At 38.6% G+C, this 18,443-nt stretch overlaps 1 protein-coding gene across 1 annotated transcript in view; it reads right to left on the minus strand.

The window, feature by feature from the left end:
* The window catches only part of LOC113244269 (lamin tail domain-containing protein 1-like), a 45,919-nt gene that overhangs the window by 8,403 nt on the left and 19,073 nt on the right, over nt 1-18,443 (minus strand). Inside the window, exons 2-5 of the mRNA XM_057304644.1 lie at nt 7,448-7,634; nt 6,596-6,715; nt 4,139-4,353; nt 3,322-3,541 (exon numbers count right to left, since the gene is read on the minus strand). Of these exons, the coding sequence (XP_057160627.1) occupies nt 3,322-3,541; nt 4,139-4,353; nt 6,596-6,715; nt 7,448-7,634 (742 nt within the window). The remainder of the gene's footprint in view (nt 1-3,321; nt 3,542-4,138; nt 4,354-6,595; nt 6,716-7,447; nt 7,635-18,443) is intronic.

Here is an 18,443-nt window from a genome sequence, read left to right on the forward strand (position 1 = left end):
ACATACCTATCACTAATTACTTCGAATGTAAATGGACTAAAGCCTCCAGTCAAAAGACTATATAGGGTGACGGAATGAATAAGAAAGCAAGAGCCAACTATATGCTGCCTACAAGAGACTCATTTCAAACTTAAAGACACATGCAGATTAAAAGCGAAGGGACTGAAAAGCATTTATCATGCAAATGGATATGAAAAGAAAGCTGGGGCAGCAATACATATCAGACAAAATAACCTTTAAAACAAAGATCATAACGAAAGACAAAGAAAGACACTATGTAATCATAAAGGGAACAATTCGACAAGAAGATATAACAATTGTAAATATTTACGCACCCAATATGACAGCAGTCAAATACACAAAGCAGCTAATAACAAACATAAAGGAAGTAATAGTAATACAATAATAGTAGGGGACTTTAACACCTTACTTATCTGATAAAGGGTTAGTATTCAAAATCTGCAAGAACTTATAAAACTCAACACCTAAAAAATAATAATCCAGTTTAAAAAAAGTGAGAAGACATGAATAGACATTTTTCCAAAGAAGACATACAGATAGGTAGCAGACACATGAAAAGATGCTCAGCATCACTCGGCATCAAGGAAATACAAATCAAAACTACAATGAGACATCACCTCACACCCGTCAGAATGACTAAAATTAACAACATAGGAAACAACAGGTATTAGCAAGGATGCAGAGAAAGGGGAAGTCTCTTATACTGTTGGTGGGAATGCAAACTGGTGCAGTCACTCTGGAAAACAGTATGGAGGTTCCTCACAAAACTAAAAATGAACTACCCTACATTCTACAATTGCACTACTAAGTATTTAACAAAGGATACAAAAATACTGATTCAAAGGGAAACATGCACCCTGATGTTTATAGCAGCATTATCAACAACAGCCAAATTATGGAAAGAGCCCAAATGTCCAGTGACTGATGAATGCATAAAGAAGTTGTGGTATATATATGCAATGGAATATTAATTAGCCATAAAAAGAATAAAATTTTACCATTTTGCAAAGATGTGGATGGAGCTAAAGAGTATAGTGCTAAGTGAAATAAGTTATTTCACTCATATGTGGAATTTAAGAAACAAAACAGATGAACATAAGAGAAAAAAAGAGAGGCAAACAGGAAAATGGACTCTTAACTATAGAGAACAAACTGATGGTTACTGGAGGGGAGGTGGCAGGGGAATGAGTTAAATGGGTGATGGGTATTAAGGAAGGCACTTGCTGTGATGAGCACTGGGTGCTGTAAATAAGTGATCAATCTCTAAATTCTACATGAAACTAATATAACACTGTATGTTAAAAAAAAAAGAACTATATAATTGAACACCAAAGAAACAAATAATCCAATTGAAAAACGGACAGAGGACCTGAATAGACAGTTTTCCAAAGAAGACATACAGATGGCCATTAGACACATGAAAAGATGCTCAACATCATTAATTATCAGGGAAATGCAAATCAAAACCAAAATGAAATATCACCTCACACCTGTCAGAATGGCTAAAATAAAAAAGACAAAAAATAACAAGTGCTGGTGAGGATGTGGAGAAAAAGCAACACTTGTGCACTGTTTGGTGGGAATGCAAATTGGTGCAGCCACTGGGGAAGACAGTATGGAGGTTCCTCAAAAAAATGAAAACATAATTACCATATGATCCAGTAATTTCACTACTGGATATTTACCCACAGAAAATGAAAAAACTAATTAAAAAAGATATGTACCCCTATGTTTACTGCAGCATTATTTACAGTAGCCATGATATGGAAGCAGCCCAAGTGTTCATCCACAGATGAATAAATAAAGAAGTGGTATGTGTGTGTGCATCTATCTATCTATCTATCTATCTATCATCTATCATCTATCTATATAATGGAATATTATTCAGCCTTAAAAATGAATGAGATCTGACCAATTGCAACAACATGGATAGATCTAGAGGATATAATGCTAAGTGAAATAAGTCTGTCAGAGAAAGATAAATACCATATGATTTTACTCATATGTGGAATTTAAAAAATAAAACATGTGAACAAAGAATAAAAGAAACAAAAAGACTTTTAAAAAATTATTATAATACCAGTAGGGTTAACAGACAGTGTGGTATTAGTTTCAGATGTACAATATAGTTATTCAGCAGCTGAATATATTACTCAGTGCTCATCAAGATCAATATAGTCTTAGTCCCTTCACCTATTTCACCCATATAATATAATATTAAATATAAGTATTGCTAAAAGAACTCTTTAAATTTCAGACCAAATATTTTACTTGACAGATGAAGAAACTCAAGTATAAAGATATAGGGTATTTAATTTTATGAAATGGAATATATTCAGGATTTTACATAATTTTCATCATTTCACTTCTAAAAGTTACTATTTGGGGGGTGCTACATCCAATTATGTGTTGGTCTACTAACACAGTGGTTTTCATACTATGGTATAGAATTCTGTGATTCCAGGGAGGTGCCTCAAAGATCACAGGGAAGAGGGAAAAAGCAAGGAAAGATGAGATGGGAAAAGGGTGTAGTGGGCAGTGGGAATTGCTATCTTTTCTTCAACTTGGACAGGCTTGCTTTTACCCATTTTATATATTGGGTTTGACATTTCATTTAAAAAAGCATCCCTCTACTAAGTAAATGTTTGCAAATCATTATAGTTTGAACAGGATATAGCACCTGTATGAAACAGACTTTATCCACAGCTTAGGATCTGGCACTGTGTTATAATTAGTTTCTTGTAAACATCTGGGGTCACCTGATGAACCTCATGAACTCTTTTCCCAGGAAACAGCATACAGACACACATTTGTGTACCAAATACAGGAGTTCAGGCACTTCCTGAAATCTATTCAAAGATCCTGGGTTAATAACACAACTCTGAAAACTTAAGATGACTTAAATAAGAAACTTCTTGTTGAAAAATAATAAGAATTTGGAATTAAATTAGAATGTGTTTGGAAGAGATGGATTTATCTTTAAGCAGAGCATAACTTTGTAGGGCCAGTTTTTCCTGCCTAGTGAAAAACAAATGTACTTTTGACCAAACTTCAAGGATCCTATGTACTCTTGCTGGCCACACTATTCTTTTGATTCACTGATTCATTCAACAGATACCAAGAACGGTAGAAGACACCGTGCTAAAGCAAAGGGAAGTGAAGGAGTTCAGATATTTGCTTTAGAAGCCATCTATACTTGAGGATATGAATAGCTTTTAGTCCTTAGTGAATTTTACCACTTAACCCCTTTCACCAGGTCTCCCTCATTCCCTCCTACTCTCTTGCCCTCCCTCCCCACACCCACACATCCCTTAACTCTCCACTGGAGTAAGTATCCCTTTGACTTGCCTGGGCTGGATCAGGCCTGGATGACTGAGGCCTTGGCTGTCTATTTAAGCTGCTTCTAGCCATGCATGTAGTGCAAGTTTCAATCAGAGGACTGTAGGGATGTGCAGGGACACTGGGACTGTGGCACCAAGGACTGCTATTGGGAAAAGGGTTTGGTGGGTTTTCTTTTTCTCTATAAAAAAACAAAAAGCCAAAAGTGAATTCAAAAGGTATCTTATATAGTGGAATTAGCAATGAAAGCTCAATTAAAGTGAAAGAATGTTTTAAGACCAGAGAGTATGGCTTTTCTAGACCTTTGGGCAGCACTTTTATCAACATCAGAAGCATTTGCCTAGATATGTGTGACATAAGTTCTGTACTTTAAGCCACAAGCCAGCTCTTGATCCAAGATTAAATTTCTAGATGATGCACCTCTTCCTCCACCTAAGCACTGCTAAAGACATGGTGATAACTTCATCTCTTCCCCTCTCCACAGCCTTGCCTCTAACAGCAGTGCCACTAAGAAGTGAAATGGCCAGAGGGGTCTTGTTATTGCCTAATGGAAGTCACCAGCCTTTACTGTCCCATGACTATAACCCTGCTTGCTTTGTGTTTTTCATAAAACACAAAAGTATTATGGTTTTTATGGTCCTATTTGAAATAGGATTTTTTTAAATTTGATTTACCTATTCATCATGTATCGATTTGTCACCCAGTCATTCCTACTTGCTCAGTTACTAATTGTGGGAAGGACTCAATTAAAAAAAAAAAAAAGCCAAGCAACTTTTACCTTTTAAGAAAACCTCTGACTTGTTCCATCTGATACTTTGAGATATCTTTATTACATTTATCTTGTTTTTCTTTAGTTGTAGTTATAGTTGCTGGCCAATTAAACATGTGTCTTCGAGACGCTGAACTTACTACTGAGCATCTGTCAAATTCAATGTCAGTCTCTAATTTCTCCCATGCTTGCTTCCAGTGAATAGGAGTGTACCAGGCAACAGCCTAACAAAAATGATTCATTAATATCAAATACAAGAGCAGTTAGATAGATTTTTTAAATGTCATAGGCTTATTGCAATAACATTTCAAAGTCAAACAGTTTAATGTCACTTACTTACCGTGCGTGAATTAGTGGAACACCATGAGGATGTAATAAGACATCCTGGCCTTAGTTTCTAATTCTGAAAATTATAAGGGGCATAACCTCAGGCAGATTAGTCACTTACTGTCTTGGGCTGTGTCGTCCATATATGAAATGGGGAGGGTGATAGTAGGGAATTGCTATATGAATGTGTTGTGAGATTCAGCTAAACTTCTAAATTTCATAACTATAAAGAACTATGCAAAAAGTAGTTGTAATGTTATCATTAAAATTTAAATATTTTAGATATTATATATATGTATATGTGTATATATAGGTCTCATTTGAAATGAGGAAATGGGCAGTAGAACTAGAGACATGGAAAGGAAACCACTTTTGAGCTAGAATCCTGCGTGGAACTATTAAGGAGACTAACTAGACTCTGAATTTCCTGAGGATAGAAACTATGCAATAGTTATGCTCTTTTTTTTCCAGCACCTAGCATAATGCTTGGCGGACACTAAACATATGTAAATGTTTCCCACAGGAATGAACCGGTCAGTTTCACTCTTTGACTAGCAAATAAAATTATATTTGTGTTTACGTCACCCTGCAGAAATAATCCGATCCTATATGTGCAAAGTAGTTCAAACCAGAGTAAAAAGAGTAGTGTAAAGACTAATCCCACTGCAGGGGATGACAACTTACTCAAACGGGCATTCCAGGAGCTTAGAGACCTGTTCTGTCTGGTTCAATACTCAGTGCCTGGCAACAGTCTGCATACTAAGTAGAAACCCCAAATGTGTTTGCAGAGTGAATAAATGGGTGGATAAATGTGATGAAAAGTCTGAAATAAGAATGCCTTAATCTTAGAATTTTGCCAATGATTTTTATGAGCCTGAGTAAATAATTTAGATTACATCACCTTATTTTTCCCAACAGTGAAAATCATTAGAGAAGTATTATAAAATTCATTTTAAGCCCACTAAAAGATCTAAAGGTGAGTAAAGGCTTCAAAATTACATCTAATGAGGGTTCTATCTAATGACAACTGCTGTTCTTACAGAAAGACATTAAGTGGCTCTTAATAAATTAGCAAGTCTACTCTAAAGGAAGAGTTAAACTAAGCATGAGGTATAATGTAGTAAGCAAGACAAACAGAGAGATAGATTCTAATCAATCTGGATTAGTAGTTATATGACATAGTAAGACTGAAGGTAAGAAAATAAAAGGGCAGGTATTTTAGAAAAATCGAAAGAATGGTTTTGCAAAAGGAATAACTTTTTTGTTGTATACAAAGATATCTTTCAATTTTATTAGTGTGTCTTTGGGCATATATTTATGCTAATGTTATGCTAAGGAAAAGGTAGAATGAAAATATAAAATTGTCAAATACTGGGAAAGAGTTACCCAAAATTATTACTAATACACTTAATTTTATAGTGAATAATGTATAGTTGTTACAAATTAGACTATAGATCCTTTCATTAGAATATTAGTCTCTTTTTTTTTTTGAAGATTTTATTTATTTATTTGACAGAGAGAGACGGCCAGCAAGAGAGGGAACACAAGCAGGGGGAGTGGAAGAGGAGGAAGCAGGCTCCCAGCAGAGGAGCCTGATGTGGGGCTCGATCCCAGAACGCCGGGATCATGCCCTGAGCCAAAGGCCGACGCTTAACGACTAAGCCACCCAGGCGCCCCTAGAATATTAGTCTCTTAAGAGCAGATATTGTGTCTTATTCTACACTGTATTCTCAGCACTTACTATAGCCATTGGAATAGAGAATCATCTCAACAAATATTTGAGAAATGAATAAGTGAATAGAAAAAATCTCTATGTAGTACTTCCTTTCTTATCCCGTTCTTCAACCTAAATATCATAAATAAAATCCATCCTTGACTCTGAAATTTGAAGTACTTCTTAGAAATATGGGCTATGAAAATTATTTTTGTCAAATTATAAGTAGCTCTCTGGCACTCTGGCCCTGGGAACAGGGTGCTGTTGATTTGCCTGACATGTTCTTGCAGTTAGTGATGGTTTTATCTAATCTATTAAGGATGGGAAATACTTGAGTCAGCTAAGAGGAGAAGGGGAACCTAAGGACAGCAATCCATTCTTCTTTTAATTTAATTCTTAACTGTTGTTAAGAATAGGACACTGACTTCACCATTCGGTTTGCACAGAATCGTTGTACAGTTTGGGCTTGTTCCAAACTTGCTTTGTTCTCTCCAAAGAAAATCCGATGGTGGCTGATGCTTTGCTTCAGAGGCAGCTGCCCACACCTGTAGGAAAATGGTGTGTTAATGACAAATGCTATTTGAGTTCCATGTAGTTTTGCATATGTCAGAGGGTCACTGCAATGTATCATTCTGAACAGATGAGGTTCTAAAATATGACTTTACAATATATAACGTCAAGCTGTGTAACACCAAGCAGCCACTATATGTAGTTTAAAGGAAAGCACAAGAAAGAGAGGAAACCTTCCAGCATCAGCTAATTACCTGTTCTCTAAGCAAATAATCTCTTTGCTTTTCTTTTAAGGCTTATGTTTGCTTAGTTTTAGGAACCTAGGTATTTTGTTTTAATAGCTGAATCATAAAAACAAAAGGCATTCAGGGCGCCTGGGTGGTGTATTTGGTTACCTCAGTTACCTCACCGACTCTTGGTTTCGCTCAGGTCATGATCTCAGGGTTATGAGAGCGAGCCCCGCACTTAGCGTGGAGGCTGCTTAAGACTCTCTCTCTCTCTCCCTCTGCCTCTCCCCCCCCAAATAGATAAGTAAATCTTTAAAAATCCCCAAAGGTATTGTACACTAAATTGAGGAAAGCCATGGAAATTTAATTATGGGTATTAATTTACATTCAGGAATGGACAAAGTGGGACAAGCAACTAGTAACAAGAAATCACATTTTACCTGGAGATTGAGTGATGAAGAAACTGGTGCTAAGCCAGTCTGGCTGGGTGAGGTTTTTCCTATAAAATTCAAGTTCATAGCATTTATATCTCATACTCACTGTTACTGCGCAGTTGGCCTGCATTATGATATGCGGAAGGAAGCGGTAAAAAGAGACTGTTTGTCCATTCACATTTTGCTGGAGAATATGACCTCCAATCTCCAGTTCTTTGTCAAGGGAAGAGTTAATGAGTCTCACGAATAAACCCTTGACATTTACTTCAGCTATTTTAATGTCTCCAAGAGCACTAAAAAAGAAAGCACAAAGATTATAGAGTGACTTTAGAGAAATGTGTGCTTAGTTCATTTTAAGAACTGAATAATATGCTTTAAAAGTACAACTTTTAAATAGCTGTATATTCTATTGGACACATTCTATGTAGAAATGGTGTATTTTATAACCTAAGACATATGGTTTGATCTCTTAGTTCTGTTTATCTGTGTAATGAAATTATCTCTTTCACATAAAATAATTAAAGGAAAGTTAAAAAGTGCTTTAGGTGTCAAGGTATAAATGCCATAGGAAGAGGTGATTGTCATTATTTAAATTTCCTTCTATTCACCATAAAAGCATGAGACATGAAACTATCAAGTAAATAAAGAGGAAAGGTAAATCATTTAGATTGTTTCTGATAAAGTTACTCTGAAGATGAATAGCAACTATGTGCTTAAAAGAATTTACAAACTTAGAATATTATGCAAATATAAGATGGTAATTTTTCCCTCTAACATGTGTTGAGAGCCTATTTGTACCAGGGACTAGGGTAATAAACGTTTTTACGTTAGCTTTTCTCAAAGTGTGGGTCACAACCTAATAGTACATCATGAAAGCCCTTCAGTGGGTTATAGCTGTCATTTTAAAAATGAAATGCCAATAATAATAACCAATACTTATTATGTGCTGGATACTTTTTAATGATTATATCTACAAATTCATATCCACAATTCCAAAATCCATAAAGTTCTGAAAAACCCAAAACTTAAAAAAAATGCATTTGATGTTTGATGAGTACCAGGTGTGGTATATAAGAGATGAATCACTAAATTTTACAGCCAAAACTAATATTACACTGTATGTTAATTAGCTGGAATTTAAATAGAAACTTGGAAAAAAATATATTTGAGACAAAATCTGACCTGATTGCTTTGGTGGCAAAATCTGACCTGAAACTGAGGGGAGTCTAGTTATAGTCTTTATTTTTGATTTTTGTGAATTATTCATATGTTTGGCTGTGGACAAATTAATGTTTGATTTCGGATACTTTTCTAAGCCCTGATGGGGTGTTACATAATATGTGTTCTAGTCATCATACTACTTTCCTGAAATCCCCCAAGTTCTGAATTTTGAAATACATCAAGTCCCCAAATATTTTGGTAAGGATATTGTGAACTTGTAGATATTCACTTAATTCTCATGATAAGGCTACATATTTCTTACTGAAAGTCATGGTAAAAAAAAAATTGAGGTACACTAATATTTCATTTAATTCTCACAACAACCCAGTGAGACAGGTTCTATTTTTAGTCCCATTTTATAGAATAGGAAACTGAGGTTTAGAGAGATTGCCATGTTCAAGATCACTCAAATGTTAGCACTTGCTCTTCTGTCTCATTCAAGTAGTAAATTCTCAAAGACGTTTGATGTAACCATTCAAATTGTTTACAGTCTGTATATAGCCTGGTGGTTGAGCACTGCTAGAACACACACACACACACACACACACACACACACACGCACACACGCAGATTGCTGCCACTGAATAAACCAGTCTCCAACGGTCTCCTTAATGATTCCCTTAGTAATTGGAAGCAAGCAGGTGTATGTGTGTGTTAGCAAGTTGTGTTCTTCATGAGCTGAACTAGCATAGTCTTTTATTCCTCCAACAATGTACAAATCCCTGCCGTCACATCTCCATCCTTACTCTCAGCAAATAATCTCACTGGGAAAACAGGATCATTAGAGAGAAGTGTGTTTTCCTACTTTCCACTTAGAAGCAGGTTCACCATACCCACTTGACCTCTTCTTGGTTCCAGCCCATCTTGTTTCAGTGGAAGAGGGGCCCTTTTCCCATCTAAAGCGAAACCCTCTGTTCACCACCTCCTCCTGCTACTTCAGCATCTCAGTCCATTCATTATTCTCCTTTAACGTCCACCTCTCCCTCCACGCTGCCCCATTCCCCCAAATATGTATGTATCCTCAAACTGCTACCACCTTAAAAAAGAAAAAAAAACCCACGATCTTCCTCCATCTTCCACTTCATAGTGCTATTACAATCAAGCTTTGGAAAGACTATGTCATTAATTCTTCACCGCTTATGACTCCTCAATCCACTACCATTTACTTCTGCCTTAGACCAAGATGACCAATGTCCTCCCAGTTGGTAAACAGAGTGGTAAATTAAATGGTTACTTACTTTTTATTGAGGTAAAATTGACATATTATATTAGTTCCATGTTTACAACATAATGATTTGATATTTGTATACACTGAGAAATGATTGCCCCAATAAGTCTAGTTAACATTCATCACCAGACATAGTTACGAGTTTTTTTCTTGTGATAAAAAAATTTAAAATCTACTCTCCTGACAACTGTTAAATATGCAATACAGTAACTTTTTATTGAAGTATAATTGATGTACAATATCCTATTAATTGCAGGTGTGCATCATAGTGATTTGATATTTTTACACATTAAGAAATCATCCCCATGGGAGGGGAGTTAAGATGGCGGAGGAGTAGGGGACCCCTTTTTCAGCCGGTCCCCTGAGTCGAGCTGGATAGGTACCAGACCAGCCTAAATAACCACGGAATCAGCCTGAGACGCAGGATGATGCATCTGGATCTCTACAAATGAACATCTCCAGCGCTGAGTATTGAGGTACGAAGAGGGGAGCTGTAAACCGTGCACAGATATCGGAAGATAAACGGAAGGGGGAGGGAGCCGCCGCGTTTGGGCGCCAGGAAGCGGCAGCCACCTGCACGGGGGAGCAGACGGACCCATGGAGGGCACCCGCGAGAGAGCGGACTGAGACCGGTGAGCCGTGAATGCGCACCACCAGGCATCTCCTGGAACACCGGAATCCCGGTGTGCTCACGGGATCCACACTGAGACCGGGAGCTCCTGGAGCGCGCGCGGGGGTGCTGGTGGCTGGCGGGCCACCTGCACGGGGGAGCGGGCGGACTCGCGGTCGGCACCCGCGAAACAGCAGACTGAGACCCTGAACCGGGTGCGCGCGCCACCAGGCTTCTCAAGAAACTCCGGAATCGAGGTGTGCTCACCGGGCATAGACTGAGACCGGGAGACCCGGGAGCCTGCGGGGCGGCCGGTGGCTGGCGGCATTAGAAACACAAAGGACAGAGACGCACCGGCCCTGGAAGTGAGGGCAGGGATGCCAGGTTGGTGCGCACATCCCGGGACGCTGCAGGGTTGAGCAGCACCAACAGTAATAGAGTTAAAGTGGCCAGAACATCAGTGGAGAACGGGCCGCAATCCCTCTGTTTTGTGACAATGCAGCCTCTGCTGCTCTGACTCTCAGAAGAGGCTTAGCCGGCCGCCAGGGAAAGCCGCCAGAGAACAAAAGCCTGGAAATACTGGCTCAGAGAGTGACCATCCCCATCCCCCCTCGCAGGGGACACGGAGACTCTAACCAAACAGGGTTGCCTGAGTATCAGTGCGGCAGGCTCCTCCCCCAGAACACAGAAGGCAGGCTGAAAAATCAAGAAGCCCACAACCCGAGGCGCCTGGGTGGCGCAGTCATTGAGCGCCTGTCTCCGGCTTAGGGCGTGATCCCAGCGTTCCGGAAAGGAGTCCCTCATCGGGCTCCTCCACTGGGAGCCTGCTTCTTCCTCTCTCACTCCCCTGCTTCTGTTCCGTTCTTGCTGACTGTCTGTCTCCCTCTCTCAGATAAGTAAATAAATAAAATCTTTAAAGAAGAAGCCCACATCTCTAAGATCCCTATAAAACAAGGGGCACGGCCTGGGACCCAGTCAATAATTTGGGCTCTGGACAACCCCGCAACCTCTCCTCATCAGAATGACAAGAAGGAGAAGACCCCCCCAGCAAAGAAAAGACAGTGAGTCTGTGGCCTCTGCCACAGAAGTAATGGATATGGATGTAACCAAATTATCAGAAATGGAATTCAGAGTAACAATGGTCAAGATAATGAGTAGACTTGAAAAAAGTATTAAGGAAAATGTTACTGAGAATATAGAATCCCTAAAGGCGGAAATGAGAGCGAATTTGACAGAAATTAAAAATTCTATGAGCCAAATGCAGACAAAACTAGAGGCTCTGGGGCGCCTGGGTGGTACAGCGGTTGGGCGTCTGCCTTCGGCTCAGGGCGTGGTCCCAGCATTATGGGATCGAGCCCCACATCAGGCTCCTCCGCTGTGAGCCTGCTTCTTCCTCTCCCACTCCCCCTGCTTGTGTTCCCTCTCTCGCTGGCTGTCTCTATCTCTGTCAAATAAATAAATAAAATCTTTAAAAAAAAAAAAAAACTAGAGGCTCTGACGGCCAGGGTCACAGAAGCAGAGGAAAGGGTTAGTGAATTGGAGGATGGGTTAATAGAGGAAAAAATAAAAATACAAGATGGTCTTAAAAAAATCCATGCCCACGAATGTTGGCTACGGGAGATTACTGACTCAACGAAACGATCCAATGTTAGAATCATCGGCATCGCCGAGGGGGTGGAGAAAAACAGAGGTCTAGAAGAGATATTTGAACAAATTGTAGCTGAAAACTTCCCTAATCTAGCAAGGGAAACAAAAATTCGTGTCCAAGAGGCAGAGAGGACCCCTCCCAAGCTCAACCATGACAGACCTACACCACGTCACGTCATAGTGCAATTCGCAAATATTAGATCCAAGGATACAGTATTGAAAGCGGCCAGGGCAAAGAAATTTCTCACGTACCAAGGCAAAGGCATCAGAATTACGTCAGACCTGTCTACACAGACCTGGAATGAGAGAAAGGGTTGGGGGAGCATATTTAAAGCTCTTTCAGAGAAAAACATGCAGCCAAGGATCCTTTATCCAGCAAGGCTGTCATTCAGAATTGATGGAGAAATAAAGACATTTCAGAATTGACAGTCACTAGCCAATTTCGTAACCACGAAACCAGCCCTACAGGAGGTATTACGGGGGGTTCTATAAAAGTAAAAAGGCCCCAAGAGTGATACGAAACAGAAAGTCACAGCCAATACAAACAAAGACTTTACTGACAACATGGCAGAATTAAAAGCATACCTCTCAGTACTCAGTCTTAATATTAATAGTTTAAATTCTTGCTTAAAACGCCACAGGGTTGCAGATTGGATAAAAAGAAATGACCCATCCATTTGCTGTCTACAAGAGACTCATTTCGAACCCAAAGATGCATTCAGACTGAGAGTAAGGGGATGGAGTACCATCTTTCATGCAAATGGACCTCAAAAGAAAGCTGGGGTAGCAATTCTCATATCAGATAAACTGGATTTTAAACTACAGACTATAGTTAGAGACACAGAAGGGCACTATATTATTCTTAAAGGAAGTATTCAACAAGTGGATATGACAATTATAAATATATATGCCCCCAACAGGGGAGCAGCAAGATACACAAGCCAACTCTTAACCAGAATAAAGAGACATATAAATAAAAATACATTAATAGTAGGGGACCTCAACACTCCACTCTCAGAAATAGACAGAACACCCTGGCAAAAACTAAGCAAAGAATCAAAGGCTTTGAATGCCATACTCGATGAGTTGGACCTCTTAGATATATATAGAACACTACACCCCAGAACCAAAGAATACTCATTCTATTCTAATGCCCATGGAACATTTTCAAGAATAGACCATGTTCTGGGACACAAAACAGGTCTCAGCCGATACCAAAAGATTGAAATTATCCCCTGCATATTCTCAGACCACAACGCTCTGAAATTGGAACTCAACCACAAGGAAAAATTTGGAAGAAACTCAAACACTTGGAGACTAAGAACCATCCTGCTCAGGAATGACTCGATAAACCAGGAAATCAAAAATCAAATTAAACAATTTATGGAGACCAATGAGAATGAAAATACAACAGTCCAAAACCTATGGGATACTGCAAAGGCGGTCCTAAGGGGGAAATACATAGCCATCCAAGCCTCACTCAAAAGAATAGAAAAATCTAAAATGCAGTTTTTATATTCTCACCTCAAGAAGCTGGAACAGCAACAGAGGGACAGGCCTAATCCACGCATGAGGAAGCAGTTGACCAAAATTAGAGCTGAAATCAATCAAGCAGAAACCAGAAGTACAGTAGAGCAGATCAACAGGACTAGAAGCTGGTTCTTGGAGAGAATCAATAAAATTGACAGACCACTGGCAAGACTTATCCAAAAGAAAAGAGAAAGGACCCAGATTATTAAAATTATGAATGAAAAAGGAGAGGTCACGACGAACACCATTGAAATTGGAAGGATTATTAGAAATTTTTATCAACAGCTATATGCCAATAAACTAAGCAATCTGGAAGAGATGGAATCCTTCCTGGAAACCTATAAACTACCAAGATTGAAACCGGAAGAAATTGATTTCTTAAACAGGCCAATTAATTATGAAGAACTTGAGTCAGTGATAAACAACCTTCCAAATAACAAAACTCCAGGCCCGGACGGTTTTCCTGGGGAATTCTACCAAACATTCGAAGAAGAAATAATACCTATTCTCCTAAAGCTATTTCAAAAAAATAGAAACAGAAGGAAAGCTACCAAACTCATTCTATGAGGCCAATATTACCTTGATCCCCAAACCAGGCAAAGACCCCCTCAAAAAGGAGAATTACAGACCGATCTCCCTAATGAATATGGACACCAAAATCCTCAACAAGATACTTGCTAATAGAATCCAACAGTTCATTAAAAGGATTATCCACCACGATCAAGTGGGATTCCTACCTGGGATGCAAGCGTGGTTCAATATTCGCAAATCAATCAGCGTGATACATCATATCAACAAGAAAAGACTCAGGAACCATATGATCCTCTCAATCGATGCCGAAAAAGCATTTGACAAAATACAGCATCCTTTCCTGATTAAAACCCTTCAGAGTGTAGGAATAGAAGGTACATTTCTCAATCTCATAAAAGCCATCTATGAAAAGCCTACTGCAAATATTATTCTCAATGGGGAAAAGCTGGAAGCCTTTCCCTTAAGATCAGGAACACGACAAGGATGCCCACTCTCGCCACTATTATTCAACATAGTACTAGAAGTCCTTGCAACAGCAATCAGATGACAAAAAGGGATCAAAGGTATTCAAATCAGCAAAGAAGACGTCAAAATGTCTCTCTTCGCAGATGACATGATACTCTATTTGGAAAACCCAAAAGAAGCCACTCCCAAACTATTAGAAGTTATAGAGCAATCCAGTAATGTGGCAGGATACAAAATCAATGCTCAGAAATCAGTTGCATTTCTATACATGAATAACGAGAATGAAGAAAGAGAAATTAGGGAATCCATCCCATTTACAATAGCACCAAAAACCATACGTTACCTTGGAATTAACTTAACCTGAGACGTAAAGGACCTTTATTCTAGAAACTATAAATCACTCTTGAAAGACATTGAGGAAGACACAAAAAGATGGAAAGATATTCCATGCTCATGGATCGGAAGAATTAACATAGTTAAAATGTCCATGCTACCCAGAGCAATCTACACTTTCAATGCTATCCCGATCAAAATACCGAGGACATTTTTCAAAGAACTGGAACAAATAGTCCTTAAATTTGTATGGAAACAGAAAAGGCCCCGAATCTCCAAGGAACTGTTGAAAAGGAAAAACAAAGCTGGGGGCATCACAATGCCGGATTTCGAGCTGTACTACAAAGCTGTGATCACAAAGACAGCATGGTACTGGCACAAAAACAGACACATAGACCAATGGAACAGAATAGAGAGCCCAGAAATGGACCCTCAGCTCTTTGGGCAACTAATATTTGATAAAGCAGGAAAAAACATCCAGTGGGAAAAAGACAGTCTCTTCAATAAATGGTGCTGGGAAAATTGGACAGCTACATGCAAAAGAATGAAACTTGACCACTCTCTCACACCATACACAAAAATAAACTCCAAATGGATGAAAGACCTCGATGTGAGACAGGAATCCATCAAAATTCTAGAGGAGAACATAGGAAGCAACCTCTACGACATCGGCCAAAGCAACCTTTTTCATGATACATCCCCAAAGGCAAGAGAAACAAAAGATAAAATGAATTTATGGGACTTCATCAAGATTAAAAGTTTCTGCACAGCCAAGGAAACAGTCAGAAAAACTAAGAGGCAGCCCACGGAATGGGAGAATATATTTGCAAATGACACTACAGATAAAGGACTGGTATCCAAGATCTACAAAGAACTTCTCAAACTCAATACACGAGAAACAAATAAACAAATCAAAAAATGGGCAGAAGATATGAACAGACACTTTTCCAATGAAGACATACAAATGGCTGACAGACACATGAAAAAATGTTCAAAATCATTAGCCATCAAGGAAATTCAAATCAAAACCACACTGAGATACCACCTTACGCCATTTAGAATGACAAAAATAGACAAGGCAAGAAACGACAATTTTTGGAGAGGATGTGGAGAAAGGGGATCCCTCCTACATTGTTGGTGGGAATGCAAGTTGGTACAGCCACTCTGGAAAACAGTGTGGAGGTCCCTTAAAAAGTTAAAAATTGAGCTACCCTATGATCCAGCCATTGCACTACTGGGTGTTTACCCCAAAGATATAGACGTAGTGGAGAGAAGGGCCATATGCACCCCAATGTTCATAGCAGCAATGTCCACAATAGCTAAATCGTGGAAGGAGCCGAGATGCCCTTCAACAGATGACTGGATTAAGAAGTTGTGGTCCATATATACAATGGAATATTACTCAGCAATCAGAAAGAACGAGTTCTCAACATTTGCTACAACATGGACGGCACTGGAGGAGATAATGCTAAGTGAAATAAGTCAAGCAGAGAAAGACAACTATCATATGATTTCTCTCATCTATGGAACATAAGAACTAGAATGATCAGTAGGGGAATAAAGGGATAAAGAAAGGGGGGGTAATCAGAAGGGGGAATGAAACATGAGAGACTATGGACTATGAGAAACAAACTGAGGGCCTCAGAGGGGAGGGGGGTGGGGGAATGGGATAGGCCGGTGATGGGTAGTAAGGAGGGCACATATTGCATGGTGCACTGGGTGTTATACACAACTAATGAATCATCGAGCCTTACGTCGAAAACCGGGGATGTACTGTATGGTGACTAACATAATATAATAAAAAATCATTATAAAAAAAAAAAGAAAGAAATCATCCCCATGATAAGTCTAGTTATCACCTGTCACCATACAACGTTATTACAATATTATTGACTATATTCCCTATGCTGTACATCAGCATGATTTATTTTATAACTCAGAGTTTGTACCTCTTAGTCCCCTTAACCTATTTCATATGCCCCCAACGCCTCCCAACTCTGGTAACCAATAGTTTGTTCTGGTATCTATGAGACTGTTTCTGTCTTGTTTTGTTTGTTTATTTGTTGTTGTTGTTGTTGTTGTTGTTGTTGTTGTTAGATTCCACATATAAGTGAAATCATGCAGTATTTGTCTTTGTCTGACATTTCATTTAGCATTATATTCTCTGGGTCCATTCATGTTGTTGGAAATGGCAAAGTTTCATTCCTTTTTATGGCTGAATTATATATATATGGCTGAACATACTTCTTTATCCATTCATTTATTGATGGGCACTTAGGTTACTTCCATTATCTTGGCTATTGTAAATAATGCTGCAATGCAGATAGAGGTGGGCATATATCATCTCTTGAGACTGTTTTCATTTTTCAGTAAATACCCAGATGTAGAATTGCTGGATCGTATATTATTAATTTTTTGAGGAACTTCCATATTCTTTTCCATAGTGGCCACACCAACTTACAGTCCCGCTAACTTAGTCTTTGTCTTAATGTCTCTGTGGTATTTGCCTTTACCAGATATGCTTTCTTTTTGGAACTCCTCTCCTTGTTTACCGAAGTCCATTGTTTTCCTTCTATCAGTCTGGTTGCTCCTTTTCAGTCACTCTCTCTCTTTTTTTTCTTTTTAGTCTCTTTTTCAGAGTCTTCTTCATCTATCTCTCAGATACTGATCCCTGGGATTCTGTCCGTAACCATCTTTTACTTTCACCACATTCCATATATGTGATATCACCTATGAACAGGGCATCGGTAATCTTTAATACACTGATGACTGGTAAATCTAAATCTCTTGCTTAGATTTAGCTGCTGAGCTTTGGACCCATAGAAATAATTGACCACCACAGACCCCAAAGATGTCTCTGAATCAACATACATCAAATTGAATTCATCATTTTGGAAGGGTGGGAAACCTATTCCAGTGAATTGGATCATCATTTATCCTGTTGGCCATGTCTGAAATTTCCATTACTTTCTCACTCTCTTAACCTTCTTGTGTTATCTATGACAAATACTATTGATTCTATCACTATATCTTCTATAAACATCCATGCTACGAAGTTGGTGTTTTCTCTGGAAGGAAATGGTCAGTTATTGCAATATTTATCCTTGTTCTGGATAGCAAACAAAGATTGTTCTGAAAACAAAATGGAGAATAGTTAGGAGGGTACAGAACTGGAGAAACCAGTTAGAACACTGTTAAAATATCACACAGAGGTGAGGAGGACCTAATGAAGACCACAGCAATATGGATGGAAGAAAGAGGATGTTTTTATACTATGATTGAGTTCATAGTTTTTAAATAAAATAGCACTTAAATATATAAACATATTTTTAGAAGAAGAACTGTGCAGTAGTAAAAGTATTATTCATGCTATTTTAAGTTGCTATAATGGTGATAATTTGTTACGGCAAGCAACAGAAAACTAATATCCACTTCTTGTAAATTTTTTTAATGTTTTTTTTATTATATTGTTAGTCACCGTACAGTACATCCTTGGTTTCTGATGTAAAGTTCAATGATTCATTAGTTGCGTACAAC

The sequence above is a fragment of the Ursus arctos genome, unplaced genomic scaffold (assembly GCF_023065955.2).
Source record: "Ursus arctos isolate Adak ecotype North America unplaced genomic scaffold, UrsArc2.0 scaffold_30, whole genome shotgun sequence".
Taxonomy (NCBI): Eukaryota; Metazoa; Chordata; class Mammalia; order Carnivora; family Ursidae; genus Ursus; species Ursus arctos.